This window comes from Vombatus ursinus, unplaced genomic scaffold (genome assembly GCF_900497805.2).
Source record: "Vombatus ursinus unplaced genomic scaffold, bare-nosed wombat genome assembly UNPS02015088.1, whole genome shotgun sequence".
NCBI classification, from domain to species: domain Eukaryota; kingdom Metazoa; phylum Chordata; class Mammalia; order Diprotodontia; family Vombatidae; genus Vombatus; species Vombatus ursinus.
The window spans coordinates 28,584-47,329 of record NW_020954866.1 but is presented as its reverse complement, the minus strand read 5'-3'; the positions used below and the strand labels follow the sequence as shown (position 1 = coordinate 47,329).

The 18,746-nt window shown below is 38.6% G+C and overlaps 1 protein-coding gene across 1 annotated transcript in view; it reads right to left on the bottom strand.

The window, feature by feature from the left end:
* LOC114031143 (probable maltase-glucoamylase 2) overlaps nucleotides 1-14,124 on the bottom strand; it is a 42,333-nt gene extending 28,209 nt beyond the window's left edge. Inside the window, exons 1-7 of the mRNA XM_027846160.1 lie at nucleotides 14,016-14,124; nucleotides 12,280-12,359; nucleotides 7,442-7,562; nucleotides 7,064-7,173; nucleotides 5,026-5,177; nucleotides 2,496-2,667; nucleotides 482-581 (exon numbers count right to left, since the gene is read on the bottom strand). Of these exons, the coding sequence (XP_027701961.1) occupies nucleotides 482-581; nucleotides 2,496-2,667; nucleotides 5,026-5,177; nucleotides 7,064-7,173; nucleotides 7,442-7,562; nucleotides 12,280-12,359; nucleotides 14,016-14,124 (844 nt within the window). The remainder of the gene's footprint in view (nucleotides 1-481; nucleotides 582-2,495; nucleotides 2,668-5,025; nucleotides 5,178-7,063; nucleotides 7,174-7,441; nucleotides 7,563-12,279; nucleotides 12,360-14,015) is intronic.
* Between the last annotated feature and the right edge of the window lie 4,622 nt (nucleotides 14,125-18,746).

Genomic DNA, 18,746 nt, shown 5'->3' with positions numbered 1-18,746 from the left:
GTCTGACTCTTCATTACCCTATTTGGAGGTTTCTTGGCAAAGATACTAGAGTAGTTCACCATTTCCTTCTCCAACTCATTTTACAGGTGAGGAAACTGAGGCAAACAGGGTTAAATGACTTGCCCAGGGTCACACAGCTAGAGTGTCTGAGGCTAGATTTGAACTCAGAAGATGAATCTTCCTGACTTTAGACTCGGCACTCTATTCACTGCGCCTCCTGGATGCCCTACGTGGGTCCTCGCATCTTTACTGAATGATGGGAAATTTCAGACTACAGGTAAACAAGAATTGAGAAGGCTACCATTTGCATAAGTTAGCTTTGTAACTAACAGACCTGTGTTCAAGAAACAGTCTCTTCAGAAGCCCTTCAGATTTAATATGTCGTCCTTCCTAAATTTCTATTCCACCAAAAAGAATCAGCTTATAAACACCCAACTTCCAGGCTGGATGCCTACTGCACAGCCCCCAAAGCTCCTCTTACCCATGGCATTACTGTTCATTAGGAAAACCCCAAATGATAAACCACTGTCGTCTTCAAGGCAGAGGAAGAATGTCTGAGCACCATATAAGTTAGTCATGTTCTGTAGAAAACACAAATACATACACACAGAATAAAACTAAAGCAACAGAAAATTATAATTCAAGGCTTTTAAAAAATGTTTTAAGTAGCCTTGATATAGAACCAAACAAAACACTATTTACATGGACAGTACTAGGATTTTTGAGAAAAAAGACACTGTTCTTGGGTTGTTTGGCCCAGAGCATGAACTCTTCTAGGACACTAGAAGCCCATTTATTTTAATATGGCTTCAGCATTTTCAATAATAGGAAGGGCTCTTAAAATCTCCTTCCTTCTATGCCACAAGATCACAGTTTATCATCTGATACAGGGCCCAAGTCACTGACAATGCTGCTACTGCTATTGCTGAGGATGACTAATTTTCTAAACAAATAATGGAAATTCTATAGAAGTAGAATTAGAAGCCGAAAGAAAGTAGGCACCATCTTTGAAAAAAAAAAGTGAGCATTAAGAAATCTAAATAAAAATTGAAGCTATGATCATCAGGGCATAAAGGCTTTAGGATATTTTAGATGGATACAGATTTAGCCCTACTGAGAAAGGGAAAACCAATTCTTCCTCCATGATGGTCAAGGCAAAACCACATACTTTGTCTATTACTTCCAGTAAAAAAGTCATGAGAAAGTAAACATAATACAGATTCTCAACCTAGAGAAATTTAGAGTAGAAAAACTAACATTAAGGAATTTCTAGATCCCTTGCTCATGTTTGTTTCAGGAAACATGTTCCTTTATTACTTCAGATATTGTTGGGCGTCTTTCAATCAATGTATTTCTCCCTACCTTGGTCCCTCTACCCTTGTACTGTATTTTATAGCATCACATTTCTTCTTTAACCTTCAGATCGAATCTGCACCTCCCACAAATCATTAGAAAACAATGTCTGAACAACCAAATGAGTTGTATTTTCCTACAACAGATTGTTGGTGAGGGCCTGGGGTACAGAGGAAGAATAATAGATCCTGGGGAACTTTTTGGTCCAACATGGAGACAGTGTAGCCTAGTAGATGGAGTAATGGATTTGGAGTCAGGAAGATCTGCAATTAAATCCTGTCTCTGGAACTTATTAACTATATGAACAAGAGCAATCAATTTAACCTCTACGAATGTCAGTTACCTCATCTGTAAAATGGACATAATATCTGTATAGAATTGTGAGGCTCAAATAATGTATGTAAAGGATTTTGCAAACTTGTAGTTCTTTAAAGCAGAGGTTCTTAAACTTTTTCTATTCATGACCCCTTTTCGTGTTTCAGCAGCATGCACTGGCATCGTGTGGCATGAGGGCGTGCACAGTGCAAAGCGCGAGTGCTCTGTGTTTGGAACCAAGACTGCCATGAAGTTGCGCAATGCAACGTGGCCAAGTGCTGCCAGAAACACCTTGAATTCATTACGTATTTGATTTTGAATTAATTTTTGATCATTGCACGTTCGGAAACCTTTTACTGTTGCCAAATTGTTCACAGTCCCATATAGGGTCACGACCCACAGTTTAAGAAGTGCTACAAGCACTACATAAATGTCATTTTTTTTATTAGCAATAGATGTAGGTAGGTATTGTGTTTTTACCTCTAAGTTTTTAATCTATTGTGTCAGGCATAAAATTAACTCTGATTATAATACAATCATGGTTTGTAACTCAAGTACTCTATTACTATTTCATCAGAATATAACTTTTCCTTCAAATATGTGACTCTTAAAAATTCACTGCTTCTTAAAAATTGTTCCTTATGTCCAAGTTTGTTCCTTCCCTCTAAACATGTGTGTGCGTATAAAATTTTATATCAAAATTAGTAGAAAGATTAGACACTAATATCTGGAAATTCACCAAATGAATTTTCCACATATTGATCTGTTCCCAAAAATGAGGTATTAGGTATTTTGGCAAACAAAGGATGGCATAGTAGAGTCCTCACATCATTAGGGATGGCATCCCTGGTGAAGATAGGCCAAGTTTTCCAGTCCATATTATGAAGGTACTGCTGGTGTACATGTTCCCCAAATCCATACACATAGTGACTAGGCAACTGGACAGAGAGCTGCAGGTATTGCTCAGCATATTGGAGGGGTCCAATGCTTGTGTCAAACCTGGACACACATGGAAAGAAATAAGAAAAAGTCAAGGAACAATCTTTATTTTTTTTTCCAGGAAACTTTATCTGCTCTCCTTTCCCATACTCACTACTCAGCCAGCTGTTTTTCCTATGGCTAAAGCAATATTTACCAGGATAACAGAATACCAGGGCTTGACTGCCATGTTGGCTTAGACTAGCTCTCTCTAGAAGTCAAGGAAGCTGTCTCCAAAATTTGATTGGCCCAAGCAAGGCATGTCATCGTCAGTCCAGCTTCCCATTTGTCATCCTCTGCAAGGTTAATAAAATTTGAGGTGTGCTTTCATCAAGGTAAATGGAAAATAAAAATTATCTAGGACAGTACTTTTTAAATTGGGGGAACATGCTTTGTGTTCAGAACCAAGGCCACCATGAAGTTGCACAATATAACATGGCCAAGCACTGCCAGAAACAATTTGGATTCATTACACATTTGATTTTGAATTAATTTTTGATCATTACATTTTTAGAAACCTTTTACTGTTGCCAAATTTTTCACAGCCTCATATGAGGTCACAACCCACAGTTTAAGAGCACTGAAAGGATGGGAGTGGAAAAGTTTAAAAAGTCCTGAATTCTAGAGCTGAGACAGCAGACCTTCTCAGTCTTTAAGTTTTATTTTCATTATGAGCATCTTATTTCTGTACTCCAGCATTCATTATTTATTGTGGACATGTACAGCACTAAGACTTTGGTGGTTATGAAATATTAAGAAATAATGTTTTAACAGTAATACAAAGACAGAAATCCTTGGTTTCACATCAATGGAAAACCTTTCCAGGCTTTTTCTACTAGAAGACAATGCCAAAGAGATAATGTCCCACTCTGAAGTTCTTGACTTCACTTGAATCAAAGTTTTATTAAATTAGTAGACCCTATTCAAGTTTAGGAAGGGATCTTGGTTCTCTGAAATGAAGAGAATTAGTTTTATTTATGGTGATCAAACTAAGAGTGGAATGACAAAGTCATTACCATTGGCCAGATTGAAAGAGGAAATCTTTATAGCGGGAGTGGTTAAAGAGGGAACAGGTGGTTTCCAGAAAATCTGTCTCTAAGGTGGGCCAATGTTGATATCAGTCCTATTCCTTTGGAACAAATTCAAAAAATTGCTAAACCTCAATGTCGTACCTTTGTTTAGTTTTGCTGTGGAATGGTTTCTTTTGTTTCATAATTACTATAAATTGTTCAAGGACATTGGGTTGGGGAGAATTCTAATTAGCAGGGGAAACTTTGCCAGTTTGGACCTCTCTCTCCAAGCAGAAATATATGTATATTAACAAGTTGTCTCTGCCAGATATTGGCTAAAATGAAGAGCAGAAAGTTCTTCCTTAGTGTATTTTGCTACTTTGAGCCCTAAAGGCGTCCTGGTTTAGATCACTGACAATTACATAACTCAACTTTGCACTTTTCACAGAAGACCTTGTTGTCACAATTTAGGTTTGTCAGTCTTGTAGAAGATGACGTTGACAAAACTTACCAGGTTCAGAAACTTTAAGCAGGATGGTATAACCAGTGCTTTTTCACGGGCACCAAAATTTAAAGTACCCCATTAGCATCGTCCCCAGACTCACTTCTTACCCTATCCCGTACCTCCCCATCAGTAACCAGTCCTTCAGGAACACAGATACCTCACGCTGTCCCAGGGTCTACTTCATTCCACCCTTCTCACTAATGGCTGAGCTCCAGTTGAGCCCTCTCCTATTTCCACTATCTTGCTACTGCAGTCACCTTTTGACTCCCTCCCTTGATTCAGGTGCAGAAGTACCTGGTTTCAGTTCTGCCTAGGTTAGGATTCTATTGAAGAAGAGGAAAAAGATAATATTTTATACATTCAGACACAACCCATCACCATTATGTTAGACCTGGCTAAGAATGAATTTTCTAGTTCATATAGAAAACAAATAATCAAGCAAGCAAGAAAATAAAAAACTAAATAAGTTGTCAAAGGAAGGGGGGGGGGAGACCACATTGGTATCATAGGGTCCTAGCTAAATTCACCCCTGTTAAAAGTTACACTTGAATAATAGCACCAATGTGTGCCTGTCTTATAGTCTAGCATTCTTTGATCATGTCTAAACTTTTAAGTAAAAGATTGATAGTTGTATCGTCCATCTAGACTCCGTGGCAAAATATACCTCTTCCAGTATCCAACAAGAATTCCGCTTAGAAACTTGTTTGCAAATCTGTGTTAATGAATTCACTTCAAAGTAATAAAATTGAATTTCTTTGAACATTTTCTGACATTCAAACTTTTTTTTTTACAACTCAGCCTGGCTTTCTCCAATAAGAAATGGTAAGATTTGGCAATATAGTCAACGCACAAAGAAATGCTCACAGAACTTTGTTGTTTTTTGTCCTTCTTATTTTGATGCCGAAGGGATTATTGGTGACTTCTACACGGTAGCTCAAATTGGAGGCTGCCTTTTGGTCTAATTGTTGAACGTGCTCATGGGGGACCTCATACCGTTTCCTGTCAGGATCACTGATCTGCCAGGAGAGAAACAAAGGACAGAAAAACCAGAATGCTAGAATTGGAAAAGAGGTCAGATACTATCTGGTTCAATCCAAAGGACCTTAAAAAAAAATCATTTCTACAGCATCTCCAGGAAGGACTCATCCAGCCTAGGTTATTGAAGGGAAACTCAGTGCCTATCAAGGAAATGTATTTCATTCTGGGGGCAGCCCTAATCATTAGGAAAACTTTTCTTATACTGAGGTGAAATCTGTCTCCTTTAAATTCGATATGGGACAAAGGACTAACTCCAAGCTTACCCTTCAAACCATCCCCCTACAGGTACCCCACCCCTAGCCACGACAGTGTTTTGAGAATTCTCATGGCAGTTTCCCTGCTGGCAGACAGGCTCGAGGATGCAGGGAAGATCTATACTTCCATGTACTCATTCTTACCACTGCAGCTCTAGTATCCAGGATTTCTCCTTCAAAGAGTCTCCTTAGCTAATAGTGTGAGAATTCCAGAGGAAGTAGGGCATTTGGGGCATTTACTGGGCCAGTTTATGTCGTCTTATGATAACTGATAGTTAAATTTTCAGCTTGAGCTTTACACCTCAGAAACTCTCAAAAGCTACAAATTTATTGTTTTATTGATTGTCTAGCCTTAAGAAAGTGGTGGAAAAAATGTTAATAATGCAAATTAAACTGAAAGTATATCATGGGTACATTTTATTTTTTTCAGAGTGGCTGGTAAACATTTACCAGCAAACTGTTGAAATCCTTTGTTTGCGGGTTGGAAAGGGAGTAATCCTAAGGTGGCCGCAGTTCAGCTCTGCATCCTCTCTGTGCCTCACCACTGTGCCCTGCTACCATCACACTGGAAATAGCTCCAACTCCTTAAACTCTGTCATGGGAAGTGGGGAGCAGGAAGTTGGCACACCTAGCCTCTACCTCCAACCTTGCCACTAACTGGCTGGATGACTTTGGGGAAGTTACTTAGTTTCCTCAGCTGTGAAATGAGGGGGTTGGGTCACATTATCTCTAAGATTCCTTCCAATTCTAATACTTTTAGGCTTTAAATTCTGCCTCAGAAACATTCTACTCGGCACCCTGGCGTATTGTGGATATGTTTCTAATCTGCTAAAATCTCACCTTCTATAGCAAGTCTTCCCCAATCCTTTTTAATTCTAGTGCCTTCACTGTTATTTCCTATTAATCCTGTATATAGTTTGCTTTGCATGTATTTGTTTGCGTGTTGTTTCCAGGGCAGGAACTGTCTTTTGCCTCTTTTTTGTATCCTCAGTGCTTAGCACAGTTCCCGGCACACAGTAGGCACTTAAATAAGTGTTAATTGATTGATTGAGGCTGTCTGACCATATCTCTTCCTTAAGATTAGAAGTAGGAACTTTGATTTCTTATTTTAATGGATGCTATGTTTTGTTTTGTTTTTAGCAACAACGCTTTAATGTTTATGATCCCAAGAATTATTATTCCCCATTTTACAAATGTGGAAACTGAGGCTCAGGGGTTTAAGTGACCCACGGTCACACTCATGGGTACCAGATCCTGGATTTAAATCCAATATCAAGTCTAGGGCTCTTTCCATTATACTATGCTATGTCTCCATGTTGCTTAGATTTATGAAATCCTAGATGGAGAACCAGAAGGGATGCTATCTAGTTCAGCCCCTCCATTTTACAGAAGAAAAAACTGAGTCCCAAAGAGTTTAAATGACTTGCCCAAGGTCACACAAAAAGTGTTAAGAGGCAGAATTTGAACACAGGTCTTCCCTTTGATTCTAGCACTCTTTCCATTGTGCTATGATCCCATGTCCTTTTCCCTCTGCAGTAATGTACAGAGAGATCTGTTTAATATGTAACATTCTTAATAAATGTAGCTCCTTAGATAACTCCCAAACCAACCTTAAAGTGAAAGCGATTAGTTGTCTGGTATTCTGCCGTGAGAAGAATGTCAGTGATATCATATCCAAACAGAGATGAGGAGGGCAATCTTCTCAACTTGGCTGTAAATCCTGAGAAGGGAGAGAGAGAGAGAGAGAGAGACAGAGACACAGAGACAGAAACACAGACAGAGAGAGGGGGAGGAAGGGAAGAGAGAGACAGAGAGAGAGGGAGGGAGGGAGGAAGAAGGAGGGAGGGAAGGAGGGAGAGACAGACAGAGAGAGACAGAGAGACACAGACAGAGAGAGACAGAGAGAGAGAGAGAGAAACATTCTTTATTGTTGGCTCATCTGCGCAGTATTCATTCCATCGACTAAGTCAGCCCTGAGCAACATATACCTTCGTCTGCATATGTGGGCCCCTCAGTGACTTTGTAGCCCCCATTTGTGGGGAAGAAGCAGGAGGGGGCACTGCTGTTTTCCTGAGGCCTCCAGCAACACTGGCGGCGGTGACAGAGTTCCTGTGATGAAAACACACAGAGATCACAATCTGGACAGCACTGAAGCTAATGTCCCAGACCAAGACTCAGTCTCCTGGGATGTATGTCTACAAAGCTATCCTAAGTCTTCCCTCCTACCATTGCCTCCTGGCTGAGTGCCACCTACTGACTCTTGATTCCATCCACTGCCGTTCAGGGGAGGAGGTTACCATTTGGCCATTTTTTGACGTATCTCTGACCCCAGTTCCCTTTGGCAAAAAGATGGCGATGGTTTTAACAAAACAAGATTTTCCTTTAATGGCTTTATGGTTTTTTCATCTTCAGTCTCTGATCCCTCCCCCCACCCACACAAACACCCTGCCTCTATGCCCATGATCTAAAGGGGGTGGAGAAAATCTTCCTTCTATGTCCTGTACACTTTAGGGTCTAGAGTCTAGAGTACTTTAATATTTACTCTTCCCTGATGCAATCAATTGAGTGGAAACCACCTTGGACACAGGATTGGTAAAGTCCTCCTTGAGTATCTGGATCCTCATGGTCCCCATGATCTCTGGCCTTTCCTCCACTGCAATCAAGTAAGTGATAATGGAATGATAACACAATGTTGGCATCACACCAACATTCTAATTAGAATCTTGAACCCAATTTATTTTAAGAACTTCCACTTACTTGGTTGGAGTACCTTCTGTCCTATGCCTAGCAAAACCCAGTCTTCTGCTCCTCTAATTCCTGCCTTTTAGAACTACCATCTCCCTGGGTGAAAAACTCATTTCCTCGAATGCCCCTCCATCTCTTCCAATACTCTCCTGAGCCCTAGCTCTCCCTAGTCACTCTCGTTCTTGACTCTTCCCTTTCTGTATGTCTTTTACAGCCCTCAATCTGTTGTTAGTAAGTTTCCCTTCATCCTAGAGCTCTTCTTTCTATGCTCCTTCCAACTCCCAGCACCAATTGAAACCAGTTTTTCCCCTTAAGATCCTATATCCCTTGCTATCCATGACAAAGGTTCTTTGCTTGCCACCTGATTCACACTTGGCTTTCTGTACTCCTCACTTCTCTCCCCACTGCACTCTCTATAACACAAAATCGCAGAATATCAGAATTGGAAGTGACTTTAGAAAGCATCCCACTTCCACATTTCCCAGGTGAGGAAACCACATCTCTGAGAGTAGATAGCCTGCCATACAGACAGCAAGTTGTTGACTTGAACTCAAATCTCCTAGCCCCTAGCTCTCTTTCCATAGCACCACACAGCCTTGTCCTGTTAGTGATAAAGACACACACACACACACACACACACACACACACACACACACACAATCTTGAGTTTCTCAAGGCAAGACACATTGTATATAAAAGTATCAAGGAGAAAGCTGAGACTGTGCATGTTAAGACACTGACTAGAATTCTAAAATAAAATTTTAATAGGAAAACATCCAGAGCTATTAACACATACGCAATACCACCCTTAATGTGTACTTTTGGCACAGCAAAACATATGATAATAAATTGTCCTGTACAATGTTAATGAAACACAGGGTTAATCACACAAATGCAGCCCTATAAAAACTCATACTGCCTCATCAAAAATGAGAAAAGGGAATGATAAAGATTTGCAGAGAGCATAATCATAATACTAATGACTAATAATAATAATGACAATAACTAGCATTTACATACATTTACATGGCCCCTTCTATATGCTGGGCATTGTGTTAAGTACTTTTTACAAGCATCTCATTTCATCCTCACAACAACCCTGTGATGTAGGTGCTGTTATTGTTTCCATTTTACAATTGAGAAAACTGAGGCAAATAGAGGTTAAGTAACTTGCCAAGGTCACACAGTGAGTAGCTATGGCTAGATCTGAATTCAGGTCTTCCTGACTTGAAGCCCAGTGGTCTCTCCATTGCACTAGCTAGTTAATGGAACAAACAGACTTCCCTGAACAAAACAAGAGTAAATAAAGTAAATAAAAGTAAGCAAATGAGTAAAGTAAATAAAGTCTCACAATAGGTATCTCACCAGGCTGGTGAAATAGATTATCTCTAGGAAGAGTTTATGGAAAACTAAGATCTAAAATTGGAATCAAAAAGAGCTCTGTGGATCACACACACGTGAACTGAGTCAACCATATGTGGACAAAAATACATTCAAGAAATGACTGAGTAATGCAGATTTGTTTATATAAATGAAAAAGTTTATGACAGTGATTCAGGATTGGTCATTGCCACCAAAAGTTACAGAAAGGTATTTCTGAAGGAGCCCAGCTTTATTAATTGAAGATTATGGAATTAATTGGTCAAAATTGTGCAATGCAACACTTCTGGCTGAAATAATTTAACATCTACTGGGTACTTAGACGTGATCGTGTTGTTAGGATTATACAACAGAAGTTTGTTATTCTGAATAAACCATGAGATTATGAATCCTTCCCCAACAAATACAAGCCCGCCCCACCAAACTCCTTCAGAACAAAGAAAGCTATGCTGGAAACAGTGCATCATTACAGACAGGAGTGTTGCCTACAATTGCTGGAACCCAACAGTCATCCATAAAAATTGAAGAACAATGTTTTAAATAGATGTCAGTATGTTGAAAACTGATCATCTTCAAACCATATAGAATGAAAAGCCTTCAAAATATAGAAACCTAGTTGAAGACATTCAAATCATGGGAGAATAGCACAATGTGCACATCATCCCTATCATCTGTCTGCTACTACAATTGTCCCAACGATGCTTTCAGTCATTCTACAGAAGATGTGCTTCATCTCAATATTCTTATTCAATTTAAAAAAGGTCATTTCCTCCACCTGAGCAATAGTCTTAGAATATTAAATATATAAGAGTAATAGTAAGATAGAGACTTATCCTGAGACTGCTTCTATCAGAACTTCATCAAAATAAATTATTCTCTTCCTTATTGTTTTGGTAGGAGTCTGTGCCCTATGTAATAATTTACCACAGCAAATTCTGACTCAGCTGTATTTTTAATTTTATGACTTTGGGTCTAGAGTTTGGAGATTTACTGCATGACTTCTTCATTCTTCTATTAAAATAGAGAAGCAAATATTGTCACAACCCTGTCTCTCTCTCCCCCAACCTTAAGCTAGCATTTAAATCTTAAAAAAAAAAAGATGTACCACCATCATCACCATTAAGGACAAGACTTAATTCAAATTAATAAATCAGTGCTAAGGAAGTTTAGGTAGGTACTCATGACAGATCCATGGGAAATTGTAGGGAAACTGATTTTTATATTCAATTATCATATAATGTCTGACATGGAAAATTTTGCCAGTTACATAACACCATCTTTCTCCTGCCATAGGATCCAATTTGACTTGTCTAAAATGAAGTCATCATCTTCTTCCCTAAACTGGCCCTTTCCCTAATTTTTTATGAGTATTAAGGGAGGGAGGAAGGAAAAAAAGAAGGAAGGAAGGAAGGAAGAAAGGAAGGAAGGAAGAAACAAGCAGCTATTAAGTGCTTACTATGTGCATATGCTTTGCCTGACTCAACAAGACTTCGTATAAATCTATAAATGGCATAAATAATAAATGCTGACTAAAAAATCTGGGATATCTCTAACCTTCCATTGTGCATCGCTTGGGGCCTCCATTAGCATATGACTCTGACCCAACATAAAAATTCCAATTTTCCTCAGTCCTATGGTGATGTAATTCTTTTTAGTAACCTTTGATACAGAATTTTAACAAAGACTCTTTGAAGGTGAAGCTTTATCTCATACCCTACTTCTCTTTTCTCACCCTACCTATTCATCTTTTCAAAGAATTATAATAGGTTATTTCTCCTTAAAGAAACCATATGTCCTTTCTCTCACTTTATTGCTTCTATTTAAGTGCTCAATGAGCCTATCTTTCAAATCTAGCAACCTACATAAATATAGAAATAGCCTTTCTAGTCTGTACTTTCCAGGGTTTCCCCTCTCTTCTTATGAATAGGGGCGTACAGTGACAATCTGGCCAGCTCTCGGGCATAAGTTGCAGACTCAAGGTTTACAGTAAGAATCTCAAATTTCTAATTAACAGGTCATCTTTGCCTACTAATAGGGTGAAGAAACAGCTCTAGAGATGGCAGAGACCTCAAAGGTCATCTAGTTTAACCACCTCATCCTTTAAATGAGAACAATAAAGTCAGTGGTTGTTCATTGAATTGTTCAAGGCAATATATAGCTAATAAGAGGTGCAATCTGAACCCAAGTCCTCTGGCTCCAGTTTAGCCTCAGACACTTACTAGCTGTGTGATCCTGGAAAAGTAAAATGAGCTGGAGAAAGAAACGCAAGTATAGTATCATTCAGTTGTTTCAGGCAAATACTATACCTAAAGTAATCTGAATTTTATTATCTAACTATACAATGGAGACAGGACCTATGGGCAGTAACATTTTTGTCTTCTGTCTCAATCTCTCTCCTACTCTATCATATAGCATCAGAACTGTTTCTAGCTCAGACTCTTGGACATCAAATATCTAGCAAGCATTTCAATCTCTACCCACAGGGCTGCACTAAATGGTTCCCACAAGCTAGCACGTTAGCAGTCCCCACCGACTTCCCCATCCTCTTTCCCATATATCTCTGTGGAGAGAACTCCAATAGAATACAATACGTATAAATGGCCACGGTGATATATTCAACTCCCCATGCCCCACAACCACCACCACCACCGCCAAGTACCACTTTCTACTTAATAAGGTGAAAGGAACCCATTTCTCAAACCTCTGTTGCCAACTCGTCAGGAATACAATCTATCCTTTCTGCCAGGTTGGTATCCAGGCACTCTGGAGTAAAGGGGACATCTGCATAGGAAGTTAAAGAGTAGAGGTGAAAAACCTCCATGGCCACTGTCCCCCCCAAAAAAAGAACAAATGACTTAGAAACAATCCAAAGCCTCACTCCCCTAGAAAATCAGCAGAGGGGAAAAGATCTAAAGGTCATCTAGTCTAAACTGAGGTCCAGAGCACCATATAGGCAGTATAGGTCATATAGGTAGTAAATGGTCATGTAGGTCATATAGGTAGTAAGTGGCAGATCTTATATTTGAACTTACTAGATTATGACCCATAAGACAAGTTATTTAAAACCTGTGGGCCACCATTTACTCATCTATAAATGAAGTGTTTTTCCCATCATATGCTATGCATGCAACCCACCCAACCTCTCTCAACTTTTTGAAAGCTGCATTGCAGGATTTGTCCTGGCGTGGCCAAACCCAATTTTGTGTAACTGTCATTTTATTTGAAAACTGATCATTATGAATGGCATTACAGCTGGAAGAGTCATCAGGGGTCCTGTGATCCAACCTCCCTCATTTTACAAATGAAGAATCAGTGGCCAGAAGTGGTTAAGGAACTTAGCCAAAATCAATCACAAAGACAATAAGGAGTCCAGCTGGGATTGGAATACAGGTCCTTTGACTTTAAATCCAGTATTCTTTCCAGATTATATATAAGATTTTATTATATGTATAACATTTAGGGTCTGGCATACATTTTCATGGTGTGCCATGGGTTGAGGAGGGGTGGCATTCTGGTAGTTCTGGTGGGTAGCTGAGAGGGGAATTAACTAAAAGGAATTGGTCTATGAGCAAAATAAAGCAATCTTGGACAATATGGATAGCAATGGATTGGTTCATTATAACTGAAGCGAATAGCTTTAGCCTATCTCAGTTACTTAGCTCTTAATTCAGTTGAAAGAAAAGAGATTGGCAGTGAGAATAGTGGAACCTATTCCATTATTCCATGTGGTTCTAATCCCTGATAGAAATATGTCAGGGTGACAGGAAAAGAATGACAGAATCAGTGATTAAATGGTGCACAACCACCATGCTAAGAAATGTATCTGAAAGAACAAATCTCAATTCTCCAATCATTTAAGTACCAGGCTCTGCTCTAAGTAGGTTGGGTACATCTAGGCACATGGCTCAATTAAAATAATGGCCCCATTTGACTAAGTCCTAGAAGTGCTAGCTATAGCAATGACAGGAGAATAAAGTTAAAACTATAAATATCAGCAAAGAAGGGACAAAATTATCCCATTTGCTAATCAATAAAGAAACCAAATGAAACAATTAGCAGCTTCAGAAAGGTAACAAGATAAAAAACCAATGTTCCTCAAAACTCCTCAAAGAGTTTTTATTCTACTGGGTTTGGGCAGGATACAGCATGTACTTGAATAGAATAGACAGCAAATTGAGGAGGGAGAAAACACTATTAATAGTAGGAGAAAGAAATACATTGCAAATGAGCTTTAATTACTAAATAGTATAAATGTATTTGTAAATGATGGAAGAGATAATGTGGTGTAAAGTAAAGAGAATTTCAAGACAAATATTTTCCTATACCATATTCTCACAACTGAGACCCACACAGAGGGACTTTTGTTAAAAAATAAAAATAAAAAACAACAACAACCCTTCCCAACTCTGTAAGCTCCAAGTGTCATGTGAATTTTACCTTGAAGAGGATTCTCTATCAGAAGCCACAGCAAAACGGCGCTAATGCCCAAAACGATTAGGAAGAGGATGAGCAAACAGATTGCCAACTTAGAAAGTTTCTTGGCCATCTGGGAAAATACAGACAGCTCAATTAAAGTAATCCCCCCCCCCAAATTACATAGTTCTAGAAATATTAGCTATAACTGTTACGGGAACAAAACTAAAGATATAAAACTAGATAAAGAAGAAATAAAATTATCATTATTTTTAGATGCCATGATGGCATATTTAGAAAGTGCCAGCAAATGAGTTAAGAAACCAATGAGACAATTAAGTTCTTCAACAACATTATAGTATGCAAATAAATAAACCCACAAAATAATTATTTCTATACATTACTTACAAAACCAAGAATTAATAAGCAGAATTCCATTGAAAATAACTTTTAAAAGAATAAAATGTCTGGGAGTTAACCTACCACGACATATACAAGATTTATAAAAATACAACCACAAAACAATAATTGCAGAGATAAAGAGTATGTAAGAAGGGGGGGGTGATCAGGACAGCCCCTAATGAGAGAATCACAGAATTTGAGAGTGGTAAGGGACCTCAGCATTCATTTAGTCCAATCTTTACACAAAAGGAATGCCCATCATCAATTTGTTAAGTTCCCCACTCAAGCTGAGATTATAGGAACATAGACCTTTTGTCTGAAGGACATCTGGTTGGGCAGGGGCATGGGGAAACAGGGAGACACATGGACATGTACCCTGGCACCTTGCTGAAAAACACAGGGCCTTCCTCTGATTGGTTTCTGGTGACTGGGGCTGACTCCAAGAAGGGTAGTGACTGAGAGTTAGAGAGACTGGACTTTTTGTTGATCCTTTGTGATCTATAGAAACACCAATGTGATAGTTCTCTTGCTCTTACAAACTCTCTCTTTTCCTCTTCAGTTTTGGCTTCTGCCATGTGCTTCTCCAAATTGCCATTCTCTGCTCCAGAGATGGAAAAGAGATAAATCATCAACCCTGACCTTGTTGTACCCTGACAGTAGACACAAGAGAAAAGGCAAAGAGACAGCCCTGAAGAGGGAGAGTCTAGACAAATGGGCTTGGATTGGACTCAAGGCTACATTTTATAACCCAGAGATGCGGCAGCTCCTCTGACAAGCATCTGTTTTGATTCTCCTATCAATTATCAGGAGGAAGCCTCAGTTTTTGAAACCCAGTCACTGAGGTATCAATGATCATTCCTACATTGCAACTAATTGGAGAGCTATTCACTGCCAATGGTTAGAAAGTGCTAATATAATAATAACTCACAGATTTAGTGTTATGATAAAAATCAAATTGCTTACCGGATACTGAACAAAATATTTTTTTAAATATTTGGAAAAATAAATAATCTAGAATCTCAAGGAAAATCATGAGAAAAAAAGGTAAATGAAGAGAATTTAGCATTGCCAGACATCAAACTATATTATAAAATAGTAGTCATCAAACTGTTTTGGTAATGTTGAAAAACTAATTAACAACAGAAAAGTAGGTTAGTGGAATGAGCTAGATAAAAAAGGAATAGTAACAATCAAAAACAGTAGACCAATATTTGATAAAATTTAAAACATTACTAAGAGGAGGGCTCCTTTTTTGACAAAAATGATTAGGAAAACTGTAAAGTGGTCTGGCAGAAATTAGACTTAGACCAGCACTTTATACTATATACTACAATAAGCAAGCTCAGATCAGAGATCAGATTCCTTTTACAGCAACCAAAAATGAAAAGGGTTGACGAATACATTACTAAGGTCTCTTCCAATTCTTAACTTGCAATGATTTTATGCTTCTACTATCAGCATAAGTCCTTGTTGGGGGGAAGGGGACAGGAAGAGTTTTTTGTTTTTTGTTTTGTTTTTTTTTTGGTAAAAAGGAATGCTTTTATAGGAGTTAAAGTATATAGGTTCATTATGTACTTTTAAAAAACCCAGTGATTTTGTGTTCTTCATCTATTGCCTTAGAATGATGAAGGTTAGAGTATCCTTTCTACCAGACACTGGCACTTACTTCCTCTTTCTCCCAAGGGAGAGAAAATCCCCTTACTTTCTGTAATCCTAGTTTTTAAGTAGGCATCTTGGGAAAAAAAAGAAGAATTTAAGACATAGAGGAGTCCGAAGAATAAACTTAGATGGCATTTTTATCTCAGCGGAGGGCAAGATTAGAGTCTACATTTTGTCTTTTTTCTTCCTTGAGCAATTGAAGTACTGAGGGGTGGGGGGGAAGGCACAAGCATTTATTAAGCACCTACTATGTACCAGGCACTGTGCTAAGCACTTTTACAAATAATAGCTCATTTGATATTTGGGTTTATTTTACCACACCCACAACTCTTGCACACTGGATCAAACTTAAGGTTCTGGCTAGACAGAAAAGTTTAGGGTGTAGGTAAGAACCACTGTGAAAGACAACAAAGATGTCTAGAAAATAACTAGTAATAGGTTAAATTCCTTTATATCACCTGCTGTCCAGATCTTTAGCATCAAGTTAAACCACTTTGAGTGTCATCAAAATAGTCCCAATAAAGTAAGGGTTTCTAAAACCTTTTTTTTTCTTACCCTAGGCCCCTTTGGTTGTCTGATGAAGCCTATGAACCATTTCTGAGAATGTTTTTAAATGAATAAAATCAACTACCTAAGACTATAAAGGAAGCCAATTATATTGAAATACAACATTCAAAATATTTTTTTAAATTCATGGACTCCAGGTTAAGACCCCCTGCACTAAATTAAAGAAAAACAATCTTGGTTTTTTGTTTTTTAGAAAATTGGAATTTCCTCCTTTCTCAAGCATTAACTCTTAAAGAAAGCAGAAAGCATTGTCACCATGCTTTCCTCTGCTTTCTGTTCCCTAACCCTTCCGTCTTCACTTTTCTCCTCTCCTACTTTTTTCTTTCCCTTTCCCTTGGCCTCAGACATTTGTACAATCACATCTGAGATAATTATAGTACACATAAGGTTACACAACATTTTTTAACTGGAATGATATTTCCTGTGTTAATATTTAACACATCAGCAAGTGGAATTGTTACTGTACCTTGTAGTTCAACGATCTATGATTTTGTCAGTGTGAGCACTTGTTCTATTAATAAATGTTATTTCTTCCCCCTTTCAACAGAATGTAAGCACTTTGAAGGCAGACTACTCTCTCATATTCATCTTTGTACCCCCAGAGTCTGATACACAGTAGGTGCTTAATGAATGCTTGTTGAAGGATAAATTGATTATTACTGTTTTTACAAGGTATTATAAAAAAAAAATCATTACCCTTCAGTCTACAGGGTGATGATGAGCCTCTTTGGACTAAATTAGCTAGGCTAAATTTTAGGTAATGGCCATACCCTTTGACATAATGTAGCTCAAGCTTTCCCAGATTGGTAGGGCACACTACAGCTCCTGTTCTGTTGGCACAGACTTCAAGAACTGCTCCATCTTCATGCCAGGATGAAGCCTCAGAATAAGACTTTGGTAAAGAAAGTGAAGCCCCAGAATATTAAAATGAGAAGAATGGAAGGAAAAGATCCATGACCACAAACCATTTGCCAAAAGAGTCTTTTACAAAAACACAACTGAAGGGTAGACCTCGGCAATCTTTTGTAAAGTAACTACCTACCTGTTTCCCCTGTTGAGGGTCTTTCCTCTTCCTGGAAGCCCCTTTTTATAGATTCCAATGTGTCCCCTTTGGGGAGGACTGTATTTTAAACTTCCCCCTGTAAGACATGTTTTTGTAAGTATTTTTAAGTTACTTCCTTAGAGTTTCATAAAAACGTTAGGTGCTAAGGCACTCGTTCTCCAGATTAGAGTTCAGATGCTAGGGACACCTATCCACTGTTAAAGCCTGCAGCTGGTGTCTAAGGCCTTCCAATTTTCATTCTAAAATTGTTTTTACTCTGCCTACATGGAAGGTTATTTCTCCTAGGGCAAGGAGTCTTAACTCAGAGTTAACTTAACACAGAGTCTATAGACAGTCAAGGGGTCTTTGAACTTGAAAATGCATCTTTCCTTAAGTACTTTGTTTTCTTAAAAAGATTCAGTGAGTTTGTAGTCTTTGCCTATTAACCAAGGATGAGGAGGGGTGCTAAAAATGAGCACTATCTCATCCAGCCTCCATCTCTGAAAACAATAGGTTTCAAGGGCGAGAGCTGTTTTGAGCTGCAATTGAGCATTGCCTTCAATAATGAATGTAGGCAACAAAACACAGTAGTATTAGCAGTACCTGTACCTACCAAAGGGATCCAAGACACACGAAAAGGTTAAGAACCTTTGTCCTAGGGATATTTGCATTTTAATAGATTGCCTTAAATGTTTCAAAGTCTTAGAGCTTATCCAAAGGAATAAATCTCTAAGACTGGTTGTCATCCTTCTCAAAGAGGACCAAAATGACATCACTAAGTCAGGGTCAAGATACAGCGTATTCGACTATGGCTGATCAGACCAACTTGAACTCAGAATGTTCTATCACAGGTCGGGCACAAATGGTCCGTGGGAACATTGGGGGTGGATTCTCTAAATTTGTGCATCTCATGTTTCTTTTGAGCTATTTCAATTCTGCTTTGCTCATAAAAGATAGCACCTTCTCTGATGTGGTCCTGCACCAGTGTCTCCCATGTCATACGATCAATTCCAAAGTTCTTTTTTTTTTCCCTAGGCAATCAGGGTTAAGTGACTTGCCCAGGGTCACACAGCTAGTGTGTCTGA